Raw genomic sequence first — 27,988 nt, 5'->3', positions numbered from 1 at the left:
TTGATCCTATTTTCAAATCCCAATGGAGTATTTGGGATTCAGTGTAAACCTATGGGAGCGTCTACCTTCAGATAGAACAGGAAAAGAGGAGTCAGTGAATCAAGTCTCCCATGGGATTACCTGCCTGCAGGACACCTAATATTCTAGAATAGTATTTTTCAAACTTTGACTGTGAGCCCCAGGGTAAATCTCTTGCATGGCATCTAGCGGACAATGAATGTGATACCCTTTCTTCTCCCTGCTGTTTAAAGGGAGATGAGGTGTCATCATTCAAAATGAAGCATGGGAATACGGCTTCCCTGCCAAAACATTGTAACCACAGCAAAAATTATCAATTAGGGAACTTACATCCATGGTTTCTCTAAAAGTGAAAAATACTTTCTTTTCATTTGTAAGAGAAATATGATCTTAAATAGGAGAAAAGCACGGTCTGCCCTATCCAGCTCTCAACTCTGAAACAAGTGTGTTTACGATTCACTGCAGTTTACTCCTGTCACTTTCCCCATGAGTTGTGCTTGGATGTGCTTGGCTTGATGTTTGTCGTAAAGCTTAGTGGGGACTCGGACCCTGAGCCCTAGGTGCTTGTGTTGCTTACAGAATCCAAAGGCTTGGAATACCACGGTACTCAAAAACATAGCCGCCTCAGGGAAGTTCTCCAGTGACCGAACAATTAAGGAATACGCCCGGGACATCTGGAACATGGAGCCTTCCGATATAAAGATTTCCCTGTCCAGTCAACCTAGCAATGGGGTGAACAAAGCCAATGGAAAGTAAGTTGTAAAATGTCCCTAGAGAAAAAATGCTTCTTACTGGACTTGAACATTTTTACGACATTCTTTGATTTTATTTTGTTAGCTAATAATCCATTAAGTATCTCCAGGAATTGAGAGGGGAAAGTGTATGACTCTATTAGGGCTAAAAATAAATTGTCAATTCCCAAAGGCTTCATGGGTGCCAAAACTCACTATTTTGTAGCAGACTGAGTAGCACACAAGGACTTTCCCCAGTGCAATGCTGAAAGCTTAGAAAATTGCTTGGAACTTTTTAATGCCATTTAAGTTAACTAAACTGAAATACAAATTATTTAACTACATTGGAGCACCTTTCTTATACTGCTGTCTAAGTCCAAATCAAAGACCACCTAATCCACAAATATCCCCAGAATGTTTGGTAACTATACATTTTTAGATGGGATCCAATTTTTACCAAACTCTGACTCTCCACAGTGAAGTTTCAGCATTTTCCACAAAGTAGAATGCGATAGCTGAATGAGAACATTCCCTGATGCCCAGCATCCATGTTTTCCCTTACTAAAATGGCAAGTGACTTGTAGAAATGCCAGTGACTTCGGCTTATCCAAGCAGCCCAGGACAATTTTACATTTAAAATACACATCACAGGCGGTGTTTGGACCAAGTCTTCACTCTCCACTGCTCTCAGACCTCATGCCCACTGCTGGCTCAGGAAATCTCTGCAGAAAAAAGACCTAGATGAGGTCACATGCTTTCCTCAGCTCATGAGCTAAGACAGCCAGACCAGCCCTAACTGCATTTAGCAAAGCAATGCTTACCTCACCGTTTTTAACAGCATGGGGCATTTACAGAGGAAGTTGTGTTGGAAGCCGGGAGGAAAGATCACCATCCTGACCCTCTCTTTGTTCCTGTATGCGCTGTGAGCAATTTCATAGAGCTGCAAGGGGCAGAAAGACAAGGACCCAAAGGCTGATCGTCAAAGCTGCTGTTTTTCTAGTCTAATTTTCCTAAAAGGGTATGGAAACAGCCAACTTAGGGAGTTAGTTCCATTAAGTCGGGGCTAGGGACACTTTCCACATCCCCAGGTGCTGCCTCTGCAACCACAGAACTGAACGCTGCCAGCCCATATGAAGCAGGGACAAGACCTCATCCTGCCCTGCCCATACCACCCTGCAAGGAGACAAGGAATTGCAATGGGCCCCCTCTATTTGTTGAAAAGAAAAGAAACCGTGTCCCTATTCTTAGAGCCACTGCAAGGAGAGACTGTATGGAGGTTCTCAGAGCAGCCTGGGATCTTCTGTATACTTGCAGAGCCCAAGACCCAGCTGAGGAATCGAGATCTGCCACAAACACTCCTTTGAGCTGAATAGCTTAGCACACTGATGCTTACTGTATACACCAGGCCGCACGGCGATTTAGGGATGCAGAAAATCCCTCATAATGTCAGAGACCCTTCTTTAGGCTCTAGCCAAAGTTTGGCTGGCTGAGAAAATGCTGAAGTAAGTATGGTGTGTTTCCATCGGCCGCTGAGCTTAGTTTACCTTTCTTCCAAACTCCACAGGCACTGTTTTGTCGTCCTCACCATGTAGGATGAGAAGGGGAGAAGACAGGAATTTAACACTAGGAACAAGTAGAAGAAAAGCATTCAGTTCCAGGATTGTACATTGGGATTTCTCCTCTTCTAAGTTAAAGCTTTAGCAAAACATGAGGTTTGCCCAAAATACAAGAACGCCCTTTCTTTCCCTCCCGGGAATAACAACTTCACATATAATAAGCTTCATACAGTAACTTCTTTTTCCTCCAGGCAAGATTCTTCTGTTTACTCACATAATTCAATTAGTTATTTAATTTATTCCTACATGGTCTTTGAAAATAGAGAACAAAAACACTGAAACACTGAATTTGTACAGAATTAAAAGAACCTCATCTTTTTCCGTAAGATATTCTACCTTATTTCTTAATATCTAGAATGTTTTAATTAAAAGACTATAACAGAAAAAGAAAATAACTCAAAACCCAAAAATAAGAACTACCACAGGACAAAGAACTCTTTATAGCAATTTATTTATATTTCCCCATAAATACATGGCATGGACATGTGATTAACAAGTTCGATTAGCTTCCTGGTCAACCTCCTGTTTGTAATTTAAAAAGGATATGATATGAATGATGACTTGTTTCTCACTCTAATAAATAGTACTTCCCTCTCCCCGCCCAAATTCTGATCCCACCCACCCTGCCACAGTGACTCACTGTTACTCTTGAGAATGTTAGATCCCTCAAGTGTGTTGAAATAGAAGAAAGGACTGATAACGACTGCCTATGTGTAGGCACTCCTAGGTTCTCCAACTGTTTTGGTTACACAGGGAATGAGGCCTACAATTCCTCCAAGGAATGTTAGGCTAGACCCTCCAGGACCTTTCAAAGGTCCTGTTATGTCCTAAACAACTCCCTTTATAACATCAGAGGAAGTACTGAATTAGACAGAAGGATAATATCAAATACTAAAAATTTGTAGATACCTTATCCCTCCCTAATCCTAGTGCCCATCTAAGAATTTCCATCTACTCATTCAGACTTTTTGTCTACCCATTCAATCAGCTACATGATAGTTACCCCTAGAATCCTGTAGGTAATAGTAATAATGGACATCTTTATATCATTAAACTTACTTTTCATCATTGGGGAAGACTATTTTGTCTTTCCTCAGGGCATCCATAATTGTGCGTAAAAATCCTGGAAGGTTCCGGTAAATCTATTTTTTTAAAAGGAAAAAAATTAAAACATGGCACATAGCTAAGTCATTTGCTATAGTTTCTCACTATGAACTGTAGCAATATCGAGAGTAGTGACTTTCTAAATATAATAAACTTTTTTTTGAAAACAAAACTTAATGATTTTTAAAGTAATTCATGTCATTGTAGGGAATTTAGAAAAAACAAAAAGGAAGAAAGAAGAAACAAATCACACATAATCCCACCATCCATACATAATCGCTTTTAACATTTTGTTTTTACTTATCTTTTTTCAGAATACAAATAGCACCACTACCTTATTTCTTCATACTTGTAAAGGAGAAGTGATATGCATAATCTAAAAATCGCTTCTGTGGTGAACTACAGAGTAGTTAAGTGGTTTAGTTGAGGAACGGAATATTCTGATTAGTTGGAAATCCTGGTAATGTATACAATACAGAGATAATTGGTTTTAAAGGATTTGAACATTATAAACTCTGTTGAATATGCTTTAATGCTGCAATGTTTTTAAAAGGCATTTTAGGTTTTAACAATGACCACAGGACTCCAAATATAACATTTCCTCTTTAACGGCAAATTCCAGTAAATAAAATGCTAGCTAAATATCAGCTCTTACCATATTTTGATTAAGTTGATAGGTAAATAAGTTTTATGCCCTAAAAATATCCATTTCAACTAAAAATGAGGAAAGGACAAAAAACCTAAGCAACTCTGCACCTTCCTTAAGCTTTTAACCCTGCCTCCAAACTGCAGCCCAAGTCCATTCATTTCTCTCCGTTTCCACTAATCCCCCAGCCTAACCCTCCTTCATCTCTTGCTTGGGTTATACCAACAATCCCAGGTCGCCCTGCCATAACCCAGTGCCCGCAGGGCGTTTTAACGGGCAACTCTCGTCACATCACTCTTTTGCTTCACATCCTCCAAAGGTTAAACCCACGTGTCACCTTGGCCTTCAGGGCCCTATGGAATCTGGCTGCAGCCTCTGTCTCCTGTCACTCAGCTCCCATCCACCCTCAGGCCCTGCTGCCTTCTGATCCTGGAGCTCATCAGCCTTGACCTCACCTCAGGGCGGATTCTCCCATGATACCTTGCTGCTTATCATGCAGATCTCAGCTTGGATGGCATTTCTTCAGAGACCCCTTCCCTAACCAGCGATCGAAACTTGCCCCTCCCCCCACCCAGTCATTCTTCCCTCTCACATCATTTTATTTCTTTTACAGCATTTCTCACTAATCAAAATCCTCTTATTGCCCACTTGTCTTCTATCTGCCTTTCCAGCAACTATACAAACCTCATAGGAGGATGGACCACACCGTTCTTATTCCCTGTGGTGTCCCCAGAACCTGGGAAAGTTCCTGGGACCTAACAGACACTTGATAAATATTTGCTAAAAATGGAATGAGTCTATTGTGCAAATATCCCAGAGGTACACTTTAAGCTATTATCTGTCATTTTCATCTTCCTGTGACTGAATTTCATTCAGAGTTTATTCCTTGGAATAGACTCATGAAGAGAAAAGACCAGCAAAGTATTGCATATGTTCCTCTGTGGTGCCTGAGCGGAGAGTGGGGTGCAGTGTCGTAAATGGGACATTGCCTAGGGAAGGGAGGGGGAACAGAATAGGGAGGCTGAGGCCGGAAATGCAACGTCTGCTTCACAGTTTAAAAAGTAGAGAATTGTGTTCACTGTACAAGCACTTTCTACATTGTGTGCATCACTGCTCCTTTATGAGTGCGGGGAAGTAAGAATTAGTGGTCGTTGCCTCAGCCCTTGAGTGTGTCCTTGGTTGTGGTCTCCCACTTTGAGCTGTAGTCATGTAGAGAATAGTAACTTGCAAAACATAATGAGCTAAAAATAATTTTTTTCTCTGATTTTAAAAAGTAATTCATGTCATGGTGGGGAATTTGGTAGGGAAATGCGTATAGAACGTGCAGGTGGGGGCCAGTAAAGATGAATTCCTGCTTCCCAGCTATGCTATAGGCCTGCTGTTTGCAGGAACCTGTGGGCTTTCGGGGGGTCTGTCTGGCCTGCAGTTCGGCATGGTCTCACAGCAGATGACTTGCATTTGGGGTGCGGTCTGGAGATCCTAACACTGCCTCTCCTTCCTTCCTTATCTCTCCTCTTACTCATACTAAGGGAAAGATTTCTCATCTCTTTTCTTTGTCTTCTGGTTCTGCTACCCCTGGAATCAGGACTCTGAGAATTCAGTAAAGCGAAGCTCTTCAGCAATTCATCTAAAATTCCAAAGGAGTAAGAAGAAAGCAGCCCCGGTCAGTCTCCTCCTGGTACCTGCCTCCTCTCCAGCCAGGGGTGCCCCTCAAGACTCAGAGGTCAGACCACCCTCTCCAGCCCAGACCATGGTGAGGGCCTCCTAATTGGTCTCCCTGTCTCCTCTCTCTTCTGAAATTCCACCAGATGAATACTGTTTAAATACCCGTTACCTGAAATCTGCTGTTACAAAGCTTTGGGAGTAGAACAATACCTACTTTAAAAAACAAACAAACAAAAAAACTCCTGTCTTGGCTGCGAGCCCATCCACATCTGGCCACAGTCTTTCCTGCCAAAGCCTGTGTGCATTCTGTCTGTCTGCCTGGGGTTAGAAAATGTGGGACTGAGTCCCACTTCCTCTCTGTGGGCTGCTGGGCAAACCTCTCAGCCTCCCTTCTCCCTCAGCTCTCAGTGGTGGTGGCAGTGATGCCAAACCTTGGGCTGCTGTGAGAATTTAAAAGGATGACAAGTGTATAAAGATCTTACATGGACTCTCAGGTACTTGATGACACATTATCGCCCCATTCTGGCAATGTGCCTTGGCCCACATGCCCCCCTCCTCTCTGTTTTCTAACTGCGCTCCCTCACCTTCAGGAAAGGAGCTTACATCCTATCTCCCTGTGCATCTTCCTTGGTCACACCTGCACACAATACCCTTCTCTTCCCTGAATTCTCCCTACCCTGAAATTACTGCTCTGGGCCCTCCCCTGACACCTCGCTTAGTCTACTCTGTAATAGAAAGGGTGGGACAAAGGAACAAGCATTTGTTGAGTGCCCACTGACAGCTGGGTACTTTGCATGGATTATTTTACTTAATTTAACCTTCACAACAACCCTATGCAGTAGCAACCTTATAAAAATAAGGAAAACACAACAAAAGGAAGTAGTATACTCAGGTCATAATTGGTTAGTGGCAGAGGCCAAATTTGAACTCAGATCCTAATCCGTCCAGCCTCAGAGCCCATGCTCTTTTCCACTGTGCCCTGCTGCCTCCCATTCTGAGTAATGAGATTGATTCCACAGTGATACATGGAAACCTCTGTCGTTACTTTGTATCCCCCACTAATTTCCTGTCTCCACAATGAGACAGGAAACTTCTTGAGGGTAAGGACCTATGCCTTTTACTACATCCATATGTCTCACACATGTACACTTCCTTATTTAACAGTAATGTTCAGAATTACGGCACTTCACTGATAATAAAAATAGCTAATGGCCATTGAGTGTTTACTCTGTGTCAGGCACTAGCATACATGTTTTTCATACATGAATTTATGTAATTATCCCAACAATCTTGAATACACTATTATTACCCCCATTTTACAGATGAGGCAGTTGAAGCATTAAAAACCATGAGTCAGGGTGGTGGGTATAGCTCAGTGGTAGAGCACATGCTTAGCATGCACGAGGTCTTGGGTTCAATCCTCAGTACCTCCATTTTTTTAAAAAGTTAAAAAGAAAAAAAGATTCAGCAGTTACACTGGAAGCCAGAAGGCAACAGGAACAGTGCCTTCAACATTCTGTTGGGGGCAGGGCAGGGGGAACTCTTTCTAACCCAGAACTCAGCCAAAATACCATCAACTGTGAAAGAGTAGAATAAAAACATTCTTACACATGCAAGGATCTCAACCCCCCCCCCCAAAAAAAAAAAAAAAAAAAACTACTTGACTCTCCCTTATTCAAAAGGCTACTAGAGGATGTGGCCACCAGAATGAAGGAATATGCCAAAAAAGAGAACAGGATCTGACCAGGAAAGCAAGTGAATCCCCAGGATGATTCCCCAATGACAACCGCACAGCAGACCTAAAGAGCACCAAGTCCATACTGAAGCAGGCCAGAGGGCTCTGGGAAACAGGAGATGAAACCAACAGAACATCCATGTGTTTGAACATACTGAATGTTTGTGTTAGAAGAGATTAGACAACTGGCAAAGAATCGAGATTAAATTAAGGATTGAAAAAACCAAAACTCTCATTAGTCTAAGGTCACATAGCTGTTAAGTGACACCCCTGGGGAAAAACTCAGAAAGTCTGACACCAGAGCCATGGTTCTTAAAAAAATTTTTTTAACTTTCTGGGAAGAAGTCAGAGATATACCAAGGCAGTGAGGTCTTGAGTGGTCAAGAACCCAGAGAGAAGGGAAGCCCAGAGAGGTGAGCCTGACACTCAATACCACTTTTTCTCCTTGAGATGCAGCTGCCAAGTCAGAAGAAAGCCAGAAAGTAGAGGCAAAAGAACACAGAACAGATGACACAAGTAGGTATTACCTCTTATAATATACAAAAATCCACACCTGTGGATTATAGCTCTAAATGTAGAAGGTAAAACAGAACTTCTAGAAGATAGCATAGAAGAGTTATCTTTTAAAAAAAAAAGGACACTTATTAAAAGTATTAACTATAAGAAATGGTAAACTGGCTCAGATGTTTAGAAACATCTCTTCATCACAAGAAACCACTGAGGGAGGAAAGAGACAAAACAAAACAGTAGAATGTATGTGCAGTGCAAGTTAATTTTCTAATGACTCATCCTATAAAGAACTTCAACAAATAAAAAGAAGGACAATTCAATTTAAAAATGTTTGCAAAAGACATGAAAACATATCTAACAAGAGATGGTATCTAAATGGCTAACAAACATAAGGGGAAAAACACCCAGTTTCCTTGGTTATCAGGGAAATGTAAATCAAACCACGATGATATCAATATGAGGGTCAGGTTGTGAAGCAATTGGAACTCTCATACACAATACGTGGGAAAGTAAAGTGGCCATCACCTGCGAAAACTGTTTGGTGCTAATAACCACTAGAGGTGAACTGTATTTTCCAGCATCGGCTCCTAGAGTATGCGCCAGTGAATACTTAGACATTTACAGACGTTCAAGGATGTTCATAGCAACAGTGTTATTAATTATCCCAAACAGAGAACAACTCAAAAAGATAAGAAGTACGGTCTAGTTCACGGGAGGAATAAAAGACCTTTGGCCCTTAATAAGCCACTCAACCCATTAGAAGAAAATAAAAGGACTACAAAATCCAAAAGCCACTGTGCCCCTCTTTACTAGCAACTGGCTAATAACCTGTCTCAAATTAGAGTAACTTAGAAATATATAAGCCTAGTTAAGAAAGAGGCCATAGCTAATCAACAGAAGTGTGTGGAAATAGCTACGTCTTGACGTCTTGTGAAGACGAACCAGAGACTCACCTTCAACAAGGGATAATTGATGGTCGCATCCCACATGTTGGTAAATGGAGCTTCCAGGATAATAGCGTCAACTGGGGATCCTTGAGAATAATAAAGAAGAAATAACTCCCCTACCATATTTAAATACTATCTTTCCTAAATAAGGGGTCCTCAAGGTCTCGTCCATGAACTACCTGCATCAAAATCATTTATGAATCTTCTTAATAATGCAAATTCATGACCCCACTTCAGACTTGAGTCAGAAGTCAGAATCTCAGGGAGGGTGGGGGGTGTGAGAATGTGCATTTTAACAAGCACTCTCACTAAAGAGATTTCATTTCTCTGCACTGATCATTGAAAATCACTACCTTCCCCTCATACACAAGCAGATTTTCATGACTTGGGTAATTGAAGGAAGCAAAGTAGTGCAGGAAGGGAGAGTTCTGCAGAGACTGACTAGGCTGTTTGGCCAACACTCCCTCCGAGACCAAAAGGTCTAGATGTTGGAGTTACCGTATATGGACTTTAACTTACTGAAAATAACAAATGGTAAAACAGTAAAATATTTATTAAAATTTTAATATTAAGTCAAATTTTATATAATGAACTGTGTGTAATATGTAAAATATATATAAATATATTTAAACTAGTGCACAAAGAGAAAAATGTCTGGAAGACTCAGAAAAAAACACTGGAGACATATAGGCCATGGGGACAGATCTAAAAAATTTCCGTGTAACTATAGTCACAGAGAAAGAGAAGACAAAGAACAGAGCAGACATAATATTTGAGGATATAAAGACCAGCAGTCTTCCAAAATGGATGAACATCAAGCCACAGTTAAGATGTGCTATGACTCCCAAGCAGGATAAGAACTTAAGAACACCTAAGAAAATCTGAGTAAAAATGCTGGAAAACAAAGACAAAAAGAAAATCCCCAAAATCACCAAAAGCAAAAGTAAACACTATCTTCAAAGGAGCAATAGTAAGACTGGCAGCTGCCTCCCTAACAAAACAGGGAAAGCCAGAATAAAGTGGATGACAAAAGCTTCAAAAGGCTGAAATAAAATTATTGCCACTCCAGAGGCAGCGTGCGGCTCAAGTGGTAGAGTGCATGGTTAGCATGCATAAGGTCCCAAGTTCAAGCCCCAGTACCTCCATCAGGAAAAAAAGAATCTGACAATAAATAATTAAATAGACCTTATGACCTCCCCACCAAAAATAGAAGTTTTTTTTAGAAATTACTGCCACCCTAGAACTCTATGCCCAGTGAAAATATCCTTCAAAAGTTAAGATGAAATAAAGACATTTTCAGGCCAAAACTGAGAGCATTCTTCACCAACAGACAGGCAGACAAAAATCCCAGATGGGAAGCACAGAGATGCTGTAAGTAATAAAGAACAAAGAAAAGGGTAAATCTAAATATTGACTTTATAAGAATAAGAATGTTTTATGGAGTATTTGTAGAGAGAAAATGAAAATACATGGTAGCAAGAGTTCATAAATCCGGGATGCAAATGGAAATAAAATGTTCTAAGATAATGCATTATCCAGGAAGCAAAGTACTCATTTTTTCATGAATTCAGTTCAGACAATACAGCATTGCCAACACCATGAAGGAGGTGTGCACAGAGAGTTATGAGAGAGCTTATAGGAATCTTGAAGTGACGTTCATTTTATTAAAGTAAGTAGTAAGTCCGTAGATAATTAAGATTGTGTATCACAGGTGACATGCTTTAAAATGCTTATGTAATTCTGGGTGGAGGGTCTAGTTCAAGTGGTAGAATGCATGCTTGGTATGCATGCTTAGTATGCATGAGGTCCTGGGTTCAATCCCCAGTACCTTCTCTAAAAATAAATAAACCTGATTACCTCCCCTATCCCCTGCCAAAATAAAATAATTAAATAATATGATGATAAAATGTTTACGCAATTCAGTCTGACCTGTATTGCCAAGTAAGGTTTAAGATAACGCAAGAGATTTGTAAGCTTTTAAGGCGCATCAGCATCACGTGGTCCTAGTTACAGAGATTCTAGTTCATGAAAACAGCCAGGATCCAGGACACTTAGGTTAATAACAAACGCCCCCAGAGATTCTGATAAAGGCAGTTCTCAGAACACTCTGAGAAACACGGACATAAATATTATGTAAGAAGGGCCGCAGAAAGCAAGTCCTGCTTATTATTTCATAATGTATTAATTTCCTCTCCTATAATCCAAATTACTCCATAATAACACTTATTATCTCTTCACAATGAGGGCCCTTTCAGGGTAATTTGAACTCTTTTCTTAGTATTTACTTTCAATTTCATAACTCTGAAAAGCAGCTATTGTTTTATATTAAATAGAAAAAAGAAAGTCTGTTAGACCTAAAGTTGGGGTGCTTTAGGTATCTCTGAGTTCAGCATATGCACAATAGTCTCTTGATTGTTTTTATTTTCCCACCTCCAGCCAAGAAATTATACCATATAAGCATCTTATCGTACCTTTCTCTTCCAGAACTTTTGCAGCATTTGTTGCAACTCTGTAAAGCAATGAAAGTGAGTGCCAGTGCAAAGCAGTAACTCTATAGTCAAGTAAATAGTACAAAACACAACATCCAGTATGAGCATCTAATGAAAGCTCTGGACCCTCAAATGCATGTAGACACAACATTTTGCATAGGATTTCAAGGGGTTCCACTGGCCCTAAATAAGAACCCTTTTATTTAAAACTCTCAAGGAGCATTCTGGAATGGGCTTCAGTGTCATAGATAATGACAGAGCTAAACCCTCCCTTGTGTTACAGAAAGGCACGCTGCAGTGCTAAGGTCACTAGCCACTTGTGGGATGTAACAGACACCAGAGAAGAGTCCCCGTCTCCAAGCTCAGGGGTCCTTCCCCCGCTCACTGCTGCCTTTGATACGACACTCACACCCCAAGAACCCCATCTAGGGACCAATCTTAGGACCTCCAGACCCTACTTACGCTGTACCCAGAGAGTGGCCCCAGAAACACACGGGGGTGGTACCACTTCTCGCCTTGGTCCATTCATAAACACAAACAGTGTCTGCAATCAGCCCCTCCTCCGTGGGTTTACCTGTCGAATCCCCGAACCCTGGCAGCAAGAAAAGGCAAACACAGTATCACCACCTCCAAAATAAGGGTCATCAAAAGCCTCCTGCTTATTGAAAAGTCTCTGTACACTGTTTCTAACACATACCTCTGTAGTCAACAGACAAGACGTGAAAGCCGCCATCACTCAGCACCTAGATGACAAAGGAGCTGTTATCACCTGAATTAGGAGATATAAACAGGAAAGGTGTTTTAATCTCCTCAAACACGTCCATAATCCTGGTTGTGGTGGTTTAATAGGTAGGGGAAAGATGCATGTCTGAAATCTGGGGTTTGTCTTCAAACTCGAGAAGCTGAGACTCAGTGGGACAGGAGGAGCGCAGCGTGGCAGAGCAGGGTCACAGAGCCTGGGGCACACCCTGGCCCTGCCACCTGCTGGCTCTGTGCCCTTGGGCAAGCCACGTAAAATTTAGCTATGTAAATATTATCCTGAGTCATGGAAAGCAATGCCTTCAGGATTGTTGGAAGATTGCATGAGATGCTACACTAAGTACACTGGTACTAGTAAACAGCTTCTTCAGGAACTTCCTGGAGGATCAGAACTCTAGACAGAGTTGTAGTAGAAGCAATCAAATACTGGGGAGATGTTTATATTAAGTATGAATAGATAAAGAGTTCATATGGATCAAAAATAGATTGCTTAATTATATGAAACCACTGCCAAGCCCCAAATAAAGGAGAAAAGAATATAAAAATGGCATTTTAAACGAAATAAAACACAGTGATAGATGAAAACAGAGATAAAAGAGGGCAAAAATTTACTGTGGAGGCATCTTTAAAACTTTAATTCTCAGAACAGTCCTACACTGGAAGTATTATCCACATTTCATGGATAAAGAAACTGAGCTCTGGAGAGTTGAAGTAACTTGTCCACCCGAATGGCAGCGGCAGGACCAGGATTCACACCTGAGGCTGCCTGTGTCCAAACACTGTGCCTCCGCTACTCCTGCAGAGATGCGGGCGACTGAACCTTTAAATACAAACTGCGTTACGAATGAGGAAGTAAATGGAATGTTTTAGTATCCCCTTATACTGCATTCCCTCCCAACAAGTTATCCAAGACCCGGGGCAGTTCAGCATCCAGGGAAACGGGAACACCTGTGTGTTGTCCGTGGCGCCATAAACTGAAGATGAACTTGACAATGTAACTCAAGCCACAGATTCTATTCCTCAGAATTCATCTCCAGGAAGAAATTCCAAAAGAAGAATAAAGCAACTGCTTATAGTTTTCTGTAGCAATACAATTTTAAATGAATGGGGGGCAGGGAACCTTGTATTCAACAGCAGTGGAATATTTAAGTAAATAAACAACTGTCTATAAATACAACAGAGAATGATCCCCGTTTAAATTGGCAACTATGATGACTACAGAAAAACATAGAAGAATGTTTTAAAAATGTTGGTATTAAGTAAAAGCACAACATAAAATAACTTATGGATACAGTCGTAGTAATATAAAAACTGTATAGAGATAAAAACTAGGTGGGAATGCAAATAAATGAAAAATAGCTGTATTCGGTGATTGAAGTGATGAATGAATGAATGAGAGAGGGAGGGAGGAAAGACAATTTAATAATTAAGACTGAATTTTTAAAGGAAATCGCCTATGCAAAGAAGAAGATGCAGGGCTAAGGAAGTCTGGTCAGACTGGGAGATAGTGACTATGGAGTGTGGTATCTAGGATCCGCCTTGAGAAGAAATCTTATAACATCCCCACACATCCCAACTCCCACAAGGATGCTCTGGCTACTTTTCACACCTACACCTACAGCTCTTCTCCTTTCTGTGCACACGGAGACATACAACTCAGCTTTGCCAAGAGTAGATGGGGAAAAAAAATACACATTCTCATGGCCATCAGCTTCATAACATTCCACATGGGAAGTACACAGAGTGGGTTTGGGGTGGAAAGCAAATCTAAAAATTAATAGACATCGTCATCCCAGACACAACTCCATCCAGGCAGCACTGCTGGGAGTGAGGAGAGAGGGGAGGAGCGTCCTGTCTGAACAGGGGAGAGGGGTGAAGAAGGTGTCTTTCGGGCCCCACAAATGCTGTTCAATCCGGAGAGGGCTCTGGGGTGGGAGCTGGCTTGTGGGGAGCGCGATCAGGTCCTGGGGTCAAAAAATGGACAAGCAGCTGGGTCACCTGAGGGAGAGATGACTAACTGGAGTGTGGGCGCGCATCAGCTGCTCTGCGCGGCCAGCTCTGAGTCAGACGCGGCCACGTGGAAAGCCTGCCACCTTCCTCGCACCGGGAGATGCGGGGCTGCCCCAGCAACCTGGAGCCTGTGGCCACCTTCCCTCTGTCGAACCTCTGATGGGGCTGAAGCAGGGCCTGAATGACTTATGAGCAGACATCCTATGTCTTCATCCCATACCACAAAAAAGGTTGTTCCAGTAGAAGGAGTGGCTTTCATACTCAGTGTATTTTCTCAACCCCTCCCCCAGCTCTCAGAAAAAGCAAATAAATGTGACTTCAACTCCATCTGGTGATAAAGGGAATACGTTCATGAAAGTGTTTGGGACTCAGAGATGTTCACATCTGCTTCGATGCCCCACGGTCACTGTAGGAAGAGAGGTGCACTCAGGGGATGTGAGGCTCCAGACACCACCACCCGCTCCAGTTCTCCGTAGATAACCACGCCTGGGCTGAGGAAGATCAGACACAAATAAATGGAGACATAAAATTGGTGCCTCAAGGCCTCTTTGCACATACCTTTACTAGCCGAAGTCTATGAGGAGCCGCCCTGTAAAGGAGGTTAAAAGCAAAAAGGGCAAGAATTAGGCATTACCATGACAAATTTATCAAAAATCACTGCCACGCTGCTGGCGTCTTTTCTCACACCTTTCTCTTTCAGGTTAGACAAACAATTAGGAGAAAGGGCAATGTTTCTTGGGGTCAGAGCCCACCTGCACATGTCAGGGCGGATGATCCACGGCCCCCCATGGCTGCCGCCTTCCTCGGGGCACCTCTCAACATAGGCATGCCACAAACCCTCCTGACAGTCCGTCTCCTTTCACTGCTACACAGCAAACCTAGTCCTAAGGACACTTCTAGTAGCTAAAGGAAAGTCAGTTCCAGAAAGTGGCTTTTCAGAAAAAGGATAATATAATCAAGTTCATAAACTCAGATCTGTCCAGTCTGCCATGAGGCACAAGGTGAACTGAAGGAGAGAGACTCACAGCCCTGGAGGTACAACAAACGGTTGTTTCCAAAACAACCACATCGTTACTCTCTATTAGCCACATGAAAGGGAGAGACGAAGATAATTCAAAGGGCAGAGAATTCTTTAAAAAGACCATTTGAATTTTGTTTTAGAGACAAGTTTCTAAAACCTTAGTGTGTTGTTGAGTCCTTTGAACATGAAGTTAAAGCTACGGCCTATTTCCCAGAAAAAAAAATTTATCCATCCTTCAAATTTTGTGTAAAATTTTGGGCTGGGAATTTGTGGACCCTCTCGGGGGCACCTATCGGTTCCAAGTCTAGAACCACTGTTTTCATCAAGGTTCTCTGTGGCCTCTCATTTGGCCTCCTTCCAGCTCAGGACTGCTGAGAGCAAGCTGCCACTTCCGGCAGGGACGGGAGGACGGGGCAGCTGGATAACGGAGGGCAACCACGGATGCACTCAGAGGGCAGAGATGAATATGTGATCCACACCAGCCTTTAAATAAGTGATGTCACACCATGCCCAAGCTAGCACAAGCACGGCAACGTCAAACAATGTTGGAAAATGTCTATTTCACAGGAAATCTCTGCAAATGTGACTCTGAAGCGTACACTCCTAGAAAGCCCCTTGAGCACAGGCCAGTCTTGAGAAAGCCATCATCTGACTGAAAAAGACATTGAGTAAAAGAGACAGAGGCAAGGGAGCCAAGGGGCAGATTCCGGAGCACATCACTCAGTCAGAAGTGTCCCCCCAGAGACAGAGTGAGGTCTCTGGGTCTCCAGGACACGCTGCCCCTCCCCCACCCGGAGCAACACAGTCACAGCTCGTCACCCACCATGATGACCCAGGCCCACCGAGGACCCGGGCAGCACATGCAAGGAGAGCCAGATTTGGAAGAAGTGGTAGGGGTTGGGGGCGGTGCTCTTTGTTACAAAGCAAGGTTGGGACCACAGAGATAAAGGAAGGTCCATGTAGTTTTGCGAGAAGGACCTCTGAGGTGGAAACTGCTCGTCCTTTTCCCCATACCTCATGCCTGTTCCCTAACCAGTCTTCCCTGGCTTCAATCCAGCATTTCCGCCACTCTCAGGGAGTCCAGGAACCCCTGCCTTCTTTGAAATCAGTAACCAAATTTTGAAAGTTAGTCTCCCTTTCAGTTAAAGATCCACATTATTCTCCATATAGCATATACAGATTTTATTAAAAGAGATGCCTATTACCAGAACACTCTCAAATTTCAACAAAGGAAAAAAAATATGGAGGCGTGCTTACAGAATTCAAAACAGCACTCTGCCCTTCATTCCCCCACAGGGCTGAAATGCTCTCTCACTCTGTTTAAAAAAAAAATCCAAGTAGAGGCACTGACCTGTGTTCAGCACTGCCGTGAAGATAAATAATAATTGGGTGGCCATCACGAAGGGTTGCTTCGTACCAGCCACGGCCTTTCCCTTTAGCAACTTCCCCCCAGCACCTGGGAACCGTGTGCCTAGAGAGCAAGGAAAGGTTTTAAGCAACACAGACAGAGTGGAATTCTCCATCCTCACTTGAGGTCTGAAACTCTCCTGAGGTCAATCAGATATAGATATTTACATGTATATGCTTATATATTAAGTATTCAAATATAAGCTCAATTACATTACTGCATGTAAATATTGACTATATTTACATATAAATATTTATGTGAGTAATAAATGCCCTTGGTAAAAATTAAAGTACAATACCACACATATCTTATAATGAAAACCATTACTGCCCTACCCCACTCCCCCATGCCCAGAGAGAATCCCTTTAACCGTTCACTGCATTCGTTCTTCTGACTCCTGCACTGATTACTCTTCCAAGGCTGCAGTTCTTGGGTGTGGTTTATTGAAATGCAGTCCACTGGGTGGAAACAAGTGAAAAATAATAGATATTTGCCACCTGCAATTGGTTTTACTAAAGAAGCAAGTTGGAAAGAAATGAAATGGAAACCAGCTTAGGGAGGGGAAAAGAACTTGAACATGAAACTAAGCTATTCTACTCAAGAAACCCAGTGACCTTGAGGTTTTAAACACCTGTCTTAGCTCCAGTTCCTCCACCTTGTTCAGCCAAACGAGTTAACCCTGATAATACAAACACTGCCATATGACATGTCACCAGAGGACACATTAAAAGAGAGAATTGGCCACGTGAAGATAGAATCTTCAGTTCCTCTATCATTTAGAGGCAGAATGTCTGACATGAGACCTTAAGGCCTCTAAAGGTCTCAGCATCACTGCCAGCCAGATAAGCCAGTCAAGGGGACAGGTGACTCCTCAAACCAAGGACAGATGGGGCAAGAGCAAAGAATACAAATATTTTCAAACTCCAGCACTATGAGTGGAACTGCACCTTGCAGATTAGGGAGAAGTTACATGAACCCATACTGGTTCCTAAACATTCTGTGATCACATGTTTAAATTCAGGGAAATGAAATAGAAAACAGGGCACTGGAAAACCGGCAGCCAAAAACAATGAGTAGAACCAAACAGAAGAAAACATTGAAATTAGCACACCAAAAAAGACAATAGAATGCTCACGACTTTGCTGGACAAATACTTATTGAGTGCTCTCTGTACCAAGCACCATGGTAAGCAATGAAACCTCCCCGCAAAAAAGTCCTTCACCTATGAAGTTATTGTCTCGCAAAGGAGACGCACAGTAATCAGAGTTGCACAAACATTTATTCAGTTACAGCGGGAATAAATGCCGTGAAGGACAAGCACCGGTTGCATTACCATATGCCTAAAATGAGAAAAGGCTTCCCTGAAAACTGCCATTTCAACTGAGATCCAAAAGATGGGTGGGCAGTTAGGCAAAAGGAGGGAACAGAGAGAGCAAAGAGGGAAAGGCTGTAGACAGAGCGTGGCTTTTATGTTGGGAGCCAGAGGGTCTAGGGGAGAGCAGGATGAGGGTGAGGAGTAAGGCAGGGGAGGGGCCAGCCAATCCCCCAGGCCTGGTGAAAGGCCCAAAGCCCCTGAAAGACCCCACACTCCGAAGCAAGAATCCTGAAAAGCAAATTCAAGCAAGTCAAACATCACTGCAAAGGGAAGATGTGAGGAACAGCTTTCCCCAAGGAACACTGACCTCTCCATAGGCAAGTAACACAGCATGGCTCACCCTTGCCCTGGTAACACGAAAAGCTCCATCCACCAAGCACGCCAGTGTCCAGTCAGTGCACTCACCAGATTCCCAGAATCACCCCAGGTTCAACTTTGATGTAGAAGTTCACTGTGTGAGGAATCTTTGACTCGGGTTTCTTCAAATCCACGAGAAATGGTGCTTTGACTGGAAAGTAGAATTCATTATCAACTCCCAGAATCAAATTCCATGTCTTTAAATCACAATCAAAAAAAGTAATTAGCCTCATGGTTAACATGTTTCTAAGTTACAAGCTACGATATTCAATTCTAAGCAAAGTATTCTATTATATAAACTAGGACCAGCCCATAGAAGACCTGGGAACACAAAACTAAACTAAACTAAAACTAGATTTAAAAGATAACACTAATGGAAGTGGGTAATAGCTCAGTGGTAGAGTGCATGCTTAGCATGCACAAGGTCTTGGGTTCAATCCCCAGTACCTCCAGTAGAGAATAAAATAAAAATAAAAATAAAACCAGTATGGTAACCTGTAATAGAGTTTACTTAATCCTTACTCTTGTTTCAAGCTAAAAGCAAAGGAGACCCTTTCCCTAAAAAGGTAAGAGAATCTAGAAGAAGGTGATGCCGATCCTGCTACATAGGTCAAAATTACTCTCTCCACTAAGTAAAACCTAATTAGCCAGAAGCCATGAAAGGTCCAGGATCAACACACACCTGGAGCCATGCAGGTGCGAGCACTATCCGTGCGCTAGAAGGACTGTCAGTTACACTAGCGCAGCACTCAGTAGGAAAAAAAGCGGGAAACTTCATATCTTTCTCTTTCTCTTTCCAGGCATACAGGCAGGAGGAGGAAGTGAAAAAGCAGAAAGTATAGGAGGCAGAAGGTTATCTATAGGAACAGCTAATTTGAAGACTGGGCTCCTGAATTGAGACCCCCCCCCCACCTTCAAGGCCATATTTCTCTCTCCACCCTGACAGTTTGCAGAGATTCATGCTAGAGCCCAGAGCAGATGTTAAATAGCTTCAGACCATTTAAGTCTGGCACAATTTTATAACTGACATATCTTCTTTATTATGTCATAACTGTAAGGGCAGTGAGTTCTTTATTTGGAGAAAAAATATAAAGGCAGATTCACAAAAGGCACATACTTACAAAAGTTGAGAAAAACCAGCATGTGCATCATAGGAGGGAAAATATGTTCTTTTAATGATTTACTGGTAAAACTTTCACACAGAGAGGCAATTTTTCTTCCAAGTGTTGAACAGGAATGTGGAAAAGCTCTGCAAGACATCGTGAAACAAGCAAGGTATTCAAAATCAGCCCACGTTTTGTCTTGGTTTGTTTTTTCTCTTAGTGGCCAAATAAAATTTCAGAGACTAAGAGGAATTACAGGTAAGTTGGCATTGAGGCGAAATCCGTTACAGAACTATATGTAATGAGGGCAGATCAGGACCAGGCACTAAGGGAGAACCAGGGGAGGAAAGCAGTGAGCCAGGGCCCCAGCCAGCTGCTCAGAAGATCCAGGACAGGAGAGCAGGGGACACGGATGCACTCGAGTCAGACTTGGCCCCTCAGTGTAGCCCACAGAAGGCCAAGGTGGGACCCTAACACCATCAGGAATCAGGATTCAGACTGTTAAACAGGTGCCACACTTTTTAATCACATCACAAGTCAGTGCTGTAAATGTTAGCTATTTTATTAACCTAAAGCAGTGAATGAATTATCATCAGGTTCTCTGTCTTCCAGCTGGGTCCTGGGAAGAAATGAACCAATGAGAGAAAACCACCACCTCTGAGGTGACATCCCTGGTGAGCTGGGCTGTAAGGAGAAGAGTGGGGAAGGGGGATCTTGGAGTTTGGCTATAGCAGGGCTGGGGTCTGGTCAGGGAATGGGACATGAGGGGCCACATACATATTGTTTATCCCATTGATCCCGTGACGGGAACCACCCAAACGGAGCCACCAGCAGACAAGTTATGATTTGTCCCCGAGGGCTCACTCCTGCCACCTTTCTCTCTAGTCACATCTCTCATGAGTGTTGAGGGCCTCCTATCTTTGAGAAACAAGGGACACAGGAGGTAAGTGTCACCATCTCCTGCTCCCAGTTTTTGTCCACGTCATCCATTAGCTGAATCCCTTTCCCTACTGTGAACAGTGTGAAGACAGTCAGTGCAATCAAATTGTGACAGTGTGGGGGCTGGAAAGCATTTCTGATGCACTGTTTCTCCTGCCCTGATTTCTCTGCTAGACCTGAGGTGTCTTAGAAGATAACTGTTATGACCTACACTTTGCAAATGAGGAGACTGAAAAATTAAGTACCCTTCCCAAGGTCACACAGCCAGTGAATAGCAGAGCCCCGTGAGGTCTGTGTGACCCTGGAGTTCCACGATGACCTCCAATGAGCTGTCACAGTCCTGGTGAGTTCTTCTGGTCCTCCTTGAAGCAAAAACGAGCCCCAAGAACACAGTTGAGCTCTTGCAAAGTGCAGCTTTTAGAGAAAGTTGTTTCAGGGACCCTTTCTCCCCTTCTGCACCCTTGCCCCTCTTGAGGTCCCTCTTTCCTTCCACTTTCTGCTTCCTTCCTGCTCCCATATTCTCAGAAGCCTTCGGATACTAAAGTCATCAAAGAAGGACTTCTAAAAACATTCTCCCTCAAGTGTTAATAACTTAAAAAAATCAGAGCACTCATACATGTTTGGAAAAGGCACGGAGGCAGAAGATAACGAAATCTCTGATAGATTTCCAGCAATTCCACAGGGAGTGGAAAAGATAAGTGGGCTAAGGGTGATGGACAGCTCTTCCAATACATCAGCCTTGGGCAACTGCCTGCTCATAAAATCAGCAAGAAAGAAATGAAAATGACTGTTTCATAATACTTTAAAATAGCCTCCATGAGGTGGTCGGAAGAAGACACTGTTGTTCTGATTTCCGAGATAAGAAATCAAAACCCAGAGAAGCCACTTTGAGCCACAGATCAAGCCCAAACAGGCAGCACTGAACACAATCTGAATTCTCATGCTTCCTTCCAGTCGGCAGGCTCCGGCTTCCTTTCTCCTGATTCTCTGAACTCCCGCTGTGCTGCCTGTTAGTCTCCCACTAAGTTACCTTTTGAAAGTAGTAGGGTGCTTTTTCAAGCAGAGGCAATAGAGGAAAATATGTTTCTGTTTTTAAAGAATAATTCATACAGAACCCTTCTCTCAAATAGCTCAAGGCACTTCTGTGAGAAGCGCTGCGGGAAGAGAACAGAGTGACCAGATCCCTCAGAGCATCAATAATGCACAGCGGCTCCTTTTAACTAGGGGGTTGTCAGTTTGACTTCCCCTAGATCAATAGGGGATCAAAAGTCACCAGTGGCTAATAGACCTTATTTGAGCGGAGGATGCAGTTTCAGCCCAGTCCCCGCTCAGGGCCAGCACATCAAACAGCCACCTTGATGCTGTGGTGTTCTCTTGCCTGCCCTTTGATCAGCTGTGGCTGTAACTGCACCACCTCCCACTGGGGCCACAGAACCTAACCGGATGCTTCTTAGCTGGTGAAGCCTGGTGGAGCTGGAGCTGCCACAGGACAGATCATTCCTGCTTCCTGCTCAGGGGTACCAGCTTTGGGAAGCCCGACTCCAACCACATTTGTCAAGACGATTCCAAATATTAAATCATGCTGCACATCCATCCTGTGGCATTCATTCCACAACCGTGTACTGATCACCAAGCACCACCATGTCTGTGTTCTCCTCCTTTTTTTCCTCCCAACCAAATCCTCCCTTTCCTTCACATCCACTGACGTGTCCCTTCTTTGTCAAAGCCTCTCTAGACAGGTCTTCCCATCTTCCCCATGACAAGAACCATGGAGCATATAATGCTGCTTTTATAATCCACTCTGCCTAGCACAGAGCTGAGTACCATAAATATTCGATGAATAATAGGTTGAGGACACAAAGAAAAGTGTATTTCTTTCATAAGGGAGAAGGAAGCAAGGCTGATAGATAGTTTTCGGGGGGTAGGGGAAGGCTTCCTTCTCTTTTTTGAATTACAATTGAAAATTAATCACTGTGAGCTCCCCAAGAGCAGGGGTTTTGCCTGTTTTATTTACGGCTGTGGGCCCAGGGCCGAGACTAGTGCCTGAGAGGTACCAGAGGACCAATACTGTGGAGAGAACGGACAAGTTTATCAGCCTTCTCATGGGGATTTTCTAAGTAGTAACTGAAAATGTAAAGCCTTGGAGTGAAACATGGAGAAATGAAGAGGAAAATAGCCCTTTGGCTTCCCCCAACTTACTTCCTGAGCATGGTTTCTGTTTTTCTAATTCGAAGAAAATCAGTTGCAAGTGGAGATTTAATCCCCTGGGCCCATCCATCTTAAGAAGCAACCCTATCTGATGAGATTTTTGTAAAATAAATAAACAGATCTCCAAAGCATCACACACACACACAAACCCCACCAAAAATATCATGATTAAATATGGTCCTTGAGTCTCACAATACATCACAGTAGATCCAGTGCTACAGGCAAGTCCAGGCACACATCAAGCCCTCCATGAGTTTCTGTTGCTCTGAACTACCTTGCTCCAAGAAACAAAATCAACTCAGGATGCTGGATGTCAGTCTATGTCTCAGCACAGCCTAAATTAGATCAGTCATTTTCTGCTCAGATGAAGAAATGCCCAAGTATTTTATTCTTTCAAGAAGCATCTCAAGACTTATTTTTAGTAATTATGAAGGCAAGGAATAGAAGGTCCCCAACTCTATCTCCCACTCCACTATCAATGAAGTGATAAAAGAGAGTGATTTAAAAAGTGATGAGTGAACTGCAGCTTTGATTCTCTACCAAATAAATGTTAAATAACCATCCATCCTCTCTATAAAGAGCACAAAAGTAAAACGTGGTAAACGCCAGCCTTCCCAGAACAACTGAATCAGGGAGGTCAGGCCCATGAATGTGAAGTTTGAAAAGTGCAGCGGGTGAGGACATTTTGACCCGTGTTCAGATCCAACACAGAAGCGGGGCTCCAGCCACTGGGCTAGACCAGGGGAGGGCTGCTGTCTGCTCCCTGCGCTCAGCTAGAGCAGGAAGAGAAAAAAGACATCAGTGTTGGTCTTCACCACTCAGATGTTCCAAAGTGAAGTCTTCTGTGTCTGGGTGTGATGTTTGGATATTTTGCAATCAGCAAAAATTAAACAAGACAAAGGAATACAAAGAAGGAAGGTAAACAAAACTGCCAATATCGTCCCACACCAAAACAAAACAAAAAAAAACAAAACAAAACAAGATACCCAGTCCAGGGTCTCCAACCAATGCCTCGGCTTCAGTGCAAACAAGACTGGCAGTACACTGCTGGTCCATTCAGGTGGCCTGAGATTACCGCTTAAGACAAGGATTCACCGGAGGAAGTGAAAAATACCTACTAGCCTCCAAGGCCCTGGAGCCAGTGCCCGGCCTCCAGCCCCGGGCGCACAGGGGCGGCGCGCACTCACCGCAGGTTCCGCACCACCATGTCCCACCACGCGGCCACGCATCCCTGCTCGTCAGCCTCCATCCCGCGCCGCGTCCGGATCTGTCGCCGCCGCCGCAAGAGACTCCGCAGGGAGCCTGGAGCCCCGCCTGCCCGCCTCCTCCCCTGCAGGGGCGGCGACCCGGGGGACCCGCGGCCGGCGGGGCGTCTGACTCAGCACGGGGCAGGGACCGGAGCGCGCTGCCCTCGCGCACCCTCGCCACATGCACCGAGGTATGAGAGAAGCAAGTTTCCCACGCTTCTAGCTGGCCACGAGCAAATTTGTTTTCTTTTTTTTTTTTTTTTGTTTTCTTCCTCCTCCTCCTCCTCCTCCTCCCCCTCCCCCTTCTCCTTTTTTCTTTTAAGTTGTGAAAAAAAACAAGCTTTATTAGGCCCCCAGCCCTAGTTCTCTTTCTCCTGCACAGTCTGGCGGACAGCTATGAAATCCACTTTCTGGCTGGCAGGAATATTCTATTTTCTTTTTTACGTCTGTGCGTGTGTGTGCGCGCCCTGCGTGGAGCAGAATACATTTCTCAATATGGTAGTAATAAAACAGAAGTCTGAGAGTCATGACTTTAAGATCATTTTGGAGAATATACGCTTTCCTCCGCTTTGACTCCTCTTTTTTTCTTTTTCCGTTCTGTTTTTCACTTTTTCTGAAGCTTACCCATCCCAATCTCCCTCTTTCTCTCTCTCTCTTTGGTTTCCTTTCGTTGAGTACTAGTTTATCTGTCCACAGGGTTAGGAACTACACAATTACTCCACGTGTCCAAATTCACCACCTTGTTGGAGTTTTGTTTACCTAGCAACAAATAGCTTACCCTTGCATCGGGACTTCACCCCTTGAAAGGCTTGGCAGGGATACACTTCCATAGTGCACGGTCTCCTGGGGCAGGAACCGTCCTCCACCAAAGCTGCTCCAGGAAAGCCACAGGGCAAAAAGTGAGGACAAAGGAGAAAAAAGAGGAATGAGGTTCGTTTGGAAGCAGTTTGAAACGAGCACCAAAGACTTCATCTGAGAGGCAAGGCGCAACCTCCCTAGAGGGAAAATGTGGTCTCCCGTGTGCCGTGTGCCGGCGCTGTCGGGGCTTTGCCAGCAGAGGGCACAGCAGGGGGCTGCCAACTCACAGAAATGGCACAGGGACCCATCTGCGAGGGGCAACAGACCAGCCTGGAGGAAAGCACCAACGCCTTTCGAGAAAGGACAGTTCCCTTGGAGGACTAGGCCATTTCAAATAACTGATCAGGCCAGGGGGATTTTGTTCGCTGCTTCTTGTAATTGCTATAGCAACGTCAACTTTTGGATGCACATCAAGACAGAAGAGGAATGAGATCAGGAAGGACCAAAGGAATCTAAGCCTACCTGAGGAGCCAGCTAGAGGTGGGTTTTCACAGGACCACACCCTGCATGATGAGAAAGATTAAGCCCACGTCAGATCATGTCAGATTCCACCCCTGGAGCCCTTCATGAAGTGAGTCTGGAATCTTACAGAACTTATTCCAGGAAGCGCAGGATAAGAGCGTGGGCCACGCCCTGCGGAGGCGGAGGGATCAGAGAGCCAGAGGGATCAGAGATGGGGAGCCAAGCCGGGAGGAGAGCCAAGCCGGGAATGAGAGAGCAGCAGATGCGTTTGGTCCCAGATTCCATTTCCATCTGTTTATTCAGGTTGAGAGGGTAGAGGTCCCCATGTTGGTTGAGTAAACAAGGTTGTAAGCCCCAAGTCTAAGGAAATGTTTGCAATATCCAGCAAAATCTCTGAAATTACAAATCATTATGGCCCATTTCTCAAAAAAAAAAAAAAAAAACTGTATAAATTAGAACTGTGGGAAAAAGCTTTCCCCAACATTAATAGTCCCTTTTCAAATGGTACATTCTAGAAATCAGAGAGCAGAGTCTCTGGTTTGATTTGGCAGATCTAAAAAAACAAGGGATTCGTTCATTTATTAAGCACCTATTTCCCCAGTACCTTTTAGGTGCCAGGTACCACATTTGGGTTACAAAGCAGGATCCTGCCTGGTAGAGCTCCACCTCAAGATAATGGATGAGAACACAAAACAGGGATTGAGGACATCCCCGAGGGCAGAAATCAAGAAAATGAGGGCGGGGTGCCAGGGTCCAGACGTGGAGAAAGAGGAGTAACTAAAAAGAATGTGACTGAACGTTTTACGGTGATGCAAACAGCCTCAAGTGTGATGGTGATTACATGACTGTAAACTTTCACAAAAGTCTCTGCATTGGAAACCTTCTAAGGGTGATTTTGACTGAATATGAATTATACCTTAACAAACCTGACTTTTAGAAAAGTGACCTAAGAAATGTACAGATAAACTATGGAAACAAACATGTCCTTTCTGACGTTGTAGAAATGACAAGACAAAGCTGGGTCCACATCCATCAGAAACTAACAGTTGGATGTTATTTGCACTTCCAGTAGGAAAAGAAATCTTGATTCTAGATTGATTAATTTTACCACTTCAAATTATTCTGGAAAAAAAAAGGAACGGGGTATAAGACTGTCTCTCAGCTGCCACACAGCTGTGGAGGTAAACCGCTGCTGATAGAGCATTTGAGGGATGAAGAACTAGCAAACAACAAATCACTGATTTCCCAAGACTTGGAGAATGTTTCTTCTTGCATTTTCTTCTTCTTCTTTTTTTTTTTTTTTTTTTTTTTTTTGTTGAGATATAATTGACATATAACATTATATTAGTTTTAGGTACACAACATAATGAGTCAACATTTGTATGTATGTTGAAATGATCACCACATTAAGTCTAGTTAACAACCATCACCCCACATACTTAATATTTTTTTCCTGTGATAAGAACTTTTAAGATCTACTCTCTTAGCAACCTTAAAATATAATGCAGTATAATTAACTAGAGTCACCAAGCTGTACTTTACATTCCCAGGACTTATTTATTTTATAACTGGAAGTTTGTTTTGTATCATTTGACCCCCTTCTTCCACTCATCACCCCACCCCACACCTCTGGCAGCAACAACCAATCAGTCCTCTGTATCTGTGAGTTCAGTTTTTCTTTATTTGTTTTTAGGTTCCACATAAGTGAGATCTTTGTCTTTTGTCTTTTTCTGTCTGACCTATTCCACTTAGCATAATGCTCTCAATGTCCATTAATGTTGTCACAGAAGGCAAGATTTCCTTCTTTTTTTAGAGCTGAGTAATATTCTGTTGTGTATAGATACATATATGTATATCATGTTTTCTTTATCCATTCATCCATTGATGGATCCTTAGATTTGTTTCCATATCTTGGCTACTGTGAAGCTACAATGAATATACGGGTGCATGTATCTTTCCAAGTTAGTGTTTTTGTTTCCTTCAGATAAATACCCAGAAGTGGAATTCCTGGGTCATATGGTTGTTCTATTTTTAATTTTTTGAGAGGCACCTCCATGCTGTTTCTCATGGTGGCTGTACCAATTTACAATCCCAACAGCAGTGCACAAGCCTTCCCTTTTTTCCGCATCCTTGCTAACACTTGTTGCTTGTCTTTTTGATAATAGCCGTTCCAGCAGCTGTAAGGTGATACCTCATTGTGGTTTTGATTTGCATTTCCCTGATGATTAGTGATGCTGAGCACATTTCCATGTACCTGTTGGCCATGTGTGTGTCTTCTTTGGAAAAATACCTGTTCAGATCCTCTGCCTGTTCTTTTTTTAAATAACAGCTTTATTAAGATGTAATTCACAAACCATAAAATTCACCCTTCTAAGGTGTACAATTTAGTGGTTTTAGTATAGTCACAGAATCGTGCGTTTATCCCCACTGTTTAATTTTAGAACACTCTCATTACCCCAAAAAGAAATCCCATACCCCTTACTGGGTCATGTGGTAATTTCATGTTTAATTTTTTAAGGAATTGCTAAACTGTTTTCCAAAGTGGCTACACCACAGTAGAATCCCACCAGCATGAGCCCTACTTAAACTACTGCCTTGCATTTTCCCGTGCTCATCCTTTTCACCCTTTCTCAACTTTCCATACTGAATTAAAAAACAAAAACAAAAACGAAAAAACATGACGCTGTTGAGATTGAAATGAAACATTAAAGGGAAGTTTGAAGATAGTCCCAGATGACAGGGAGTGAGTCAGATAACCCATTCAGATTATTTTTCTGTGT

The 27,988-nt window shown here is 43.1% G+C and overlaps 2 protein-coding genes across 8 annotated transcripts in view; one reads left to right on the top strand and one right to left on the bottom strand.

The window, feature by feature from the left end:
- The window catches only part of PYGL (glycogen phosphorylase L), a 55,474-nt gene extending 35,306 nt beyond the window's left edge, over positions 1 to 20,168 (top strand). The window contains exons 20-21 of one of the 4 annotated variants that reach the window (XM_032482014.1): positions 598 to 770; positions 20,107 to 20,168. In XM_032482014.1, coding sequence (XP_032337905.1) covers positions 598 to 770; positions 20,107 to 20,155 — 222 coding nt within the window. In that variant the 3' untranslated portion in view covers positions 20,156 to 20,168. Of the gene's footprint in view, positions 1 to 597; positions 771 to 2,313; positions 3,642 to 5,700; positions 7,437 to 14,064; positions 14,432 to 20,106 lie in introns of those variants that run through there. The other 3 variants (XM_032482013.1, XM_032482016.1, XM_032482015.1) reach the window with 3 other exon arrangements.
- ABHD12B (abhydrolase domain containing 12B) lies at positions 749 to 27,023 on the bottom strand. 4 transcript variants are annotated; one of them, XM_032482019.1, is made up of 14 exons: positions 25,209 to 27,023; positions 24,667 to 24,759; positions 19,513 to 19,640; positions 18,440 to 18,542; positions 16,603 to 16,722; positions 14,789 to 14,819; positions 12,159 to 12,204; positions 11,924 to 12,053; positions 11,444 to 11,481; positions 8,979 to 9,058; positions 3,425 to 3,507; positions 2,294 to 2,372; positions 1,571 to 1,689; positions 749 to 1,486 (listed from the first exon to the last, which is right to left on the bottom strand). In XM_032482019.1, the coding sequence occupies exons 2-14, from the start codon at positions 24,672 to 24,674 to the stop codon at positions 1,444 to 1,446; spliced, it is 1,008 nt and encodes a 335-aa protein (XP_032337910.1). In that variant the 5' UTR covers positions 24,675 to 24,759; positions 25,209 to 27,023; the 3' UTR covers positions 749 to 1,443. The 4 variants fall into 4 exon arrangements, with proteins under 4 accessions (XP_032337910.1, XP_032337911.1, XP_032337909.1 ...); XM_032482020.1 differs by lacking the exon at positions 25,209 to 27,023 and adding an exon at positions 24,974 to 25,173; XM_032482018.1 differs by lacking the exons at positions 24,667 to 24,759; positions 25,209 to 27,023 and adding an exon at positions 23,829 to 24,390.
- Between the last annotated feature and the right edge of the window lie 965 nt (positions 27,024 to 27,988).

The sequence above is a fragment of the Camelus ferus genome, chromosome 6, assembly GCF_009834535.1.
Source record: "Camelus ferus isolate YT-003-E chromosome 6, BCGSAC_Cfer_1.0, whole genome shotgun sequence".
Lineage (NCBI taxonomy): Eukaryota > Metazoa > Chordata > Mammalia > Artiodactyla > Camelidae > Camelus > Camelus ferus.
This window is presented reverse-complemented; position numbering and strand designations above follow the sequence as displayed.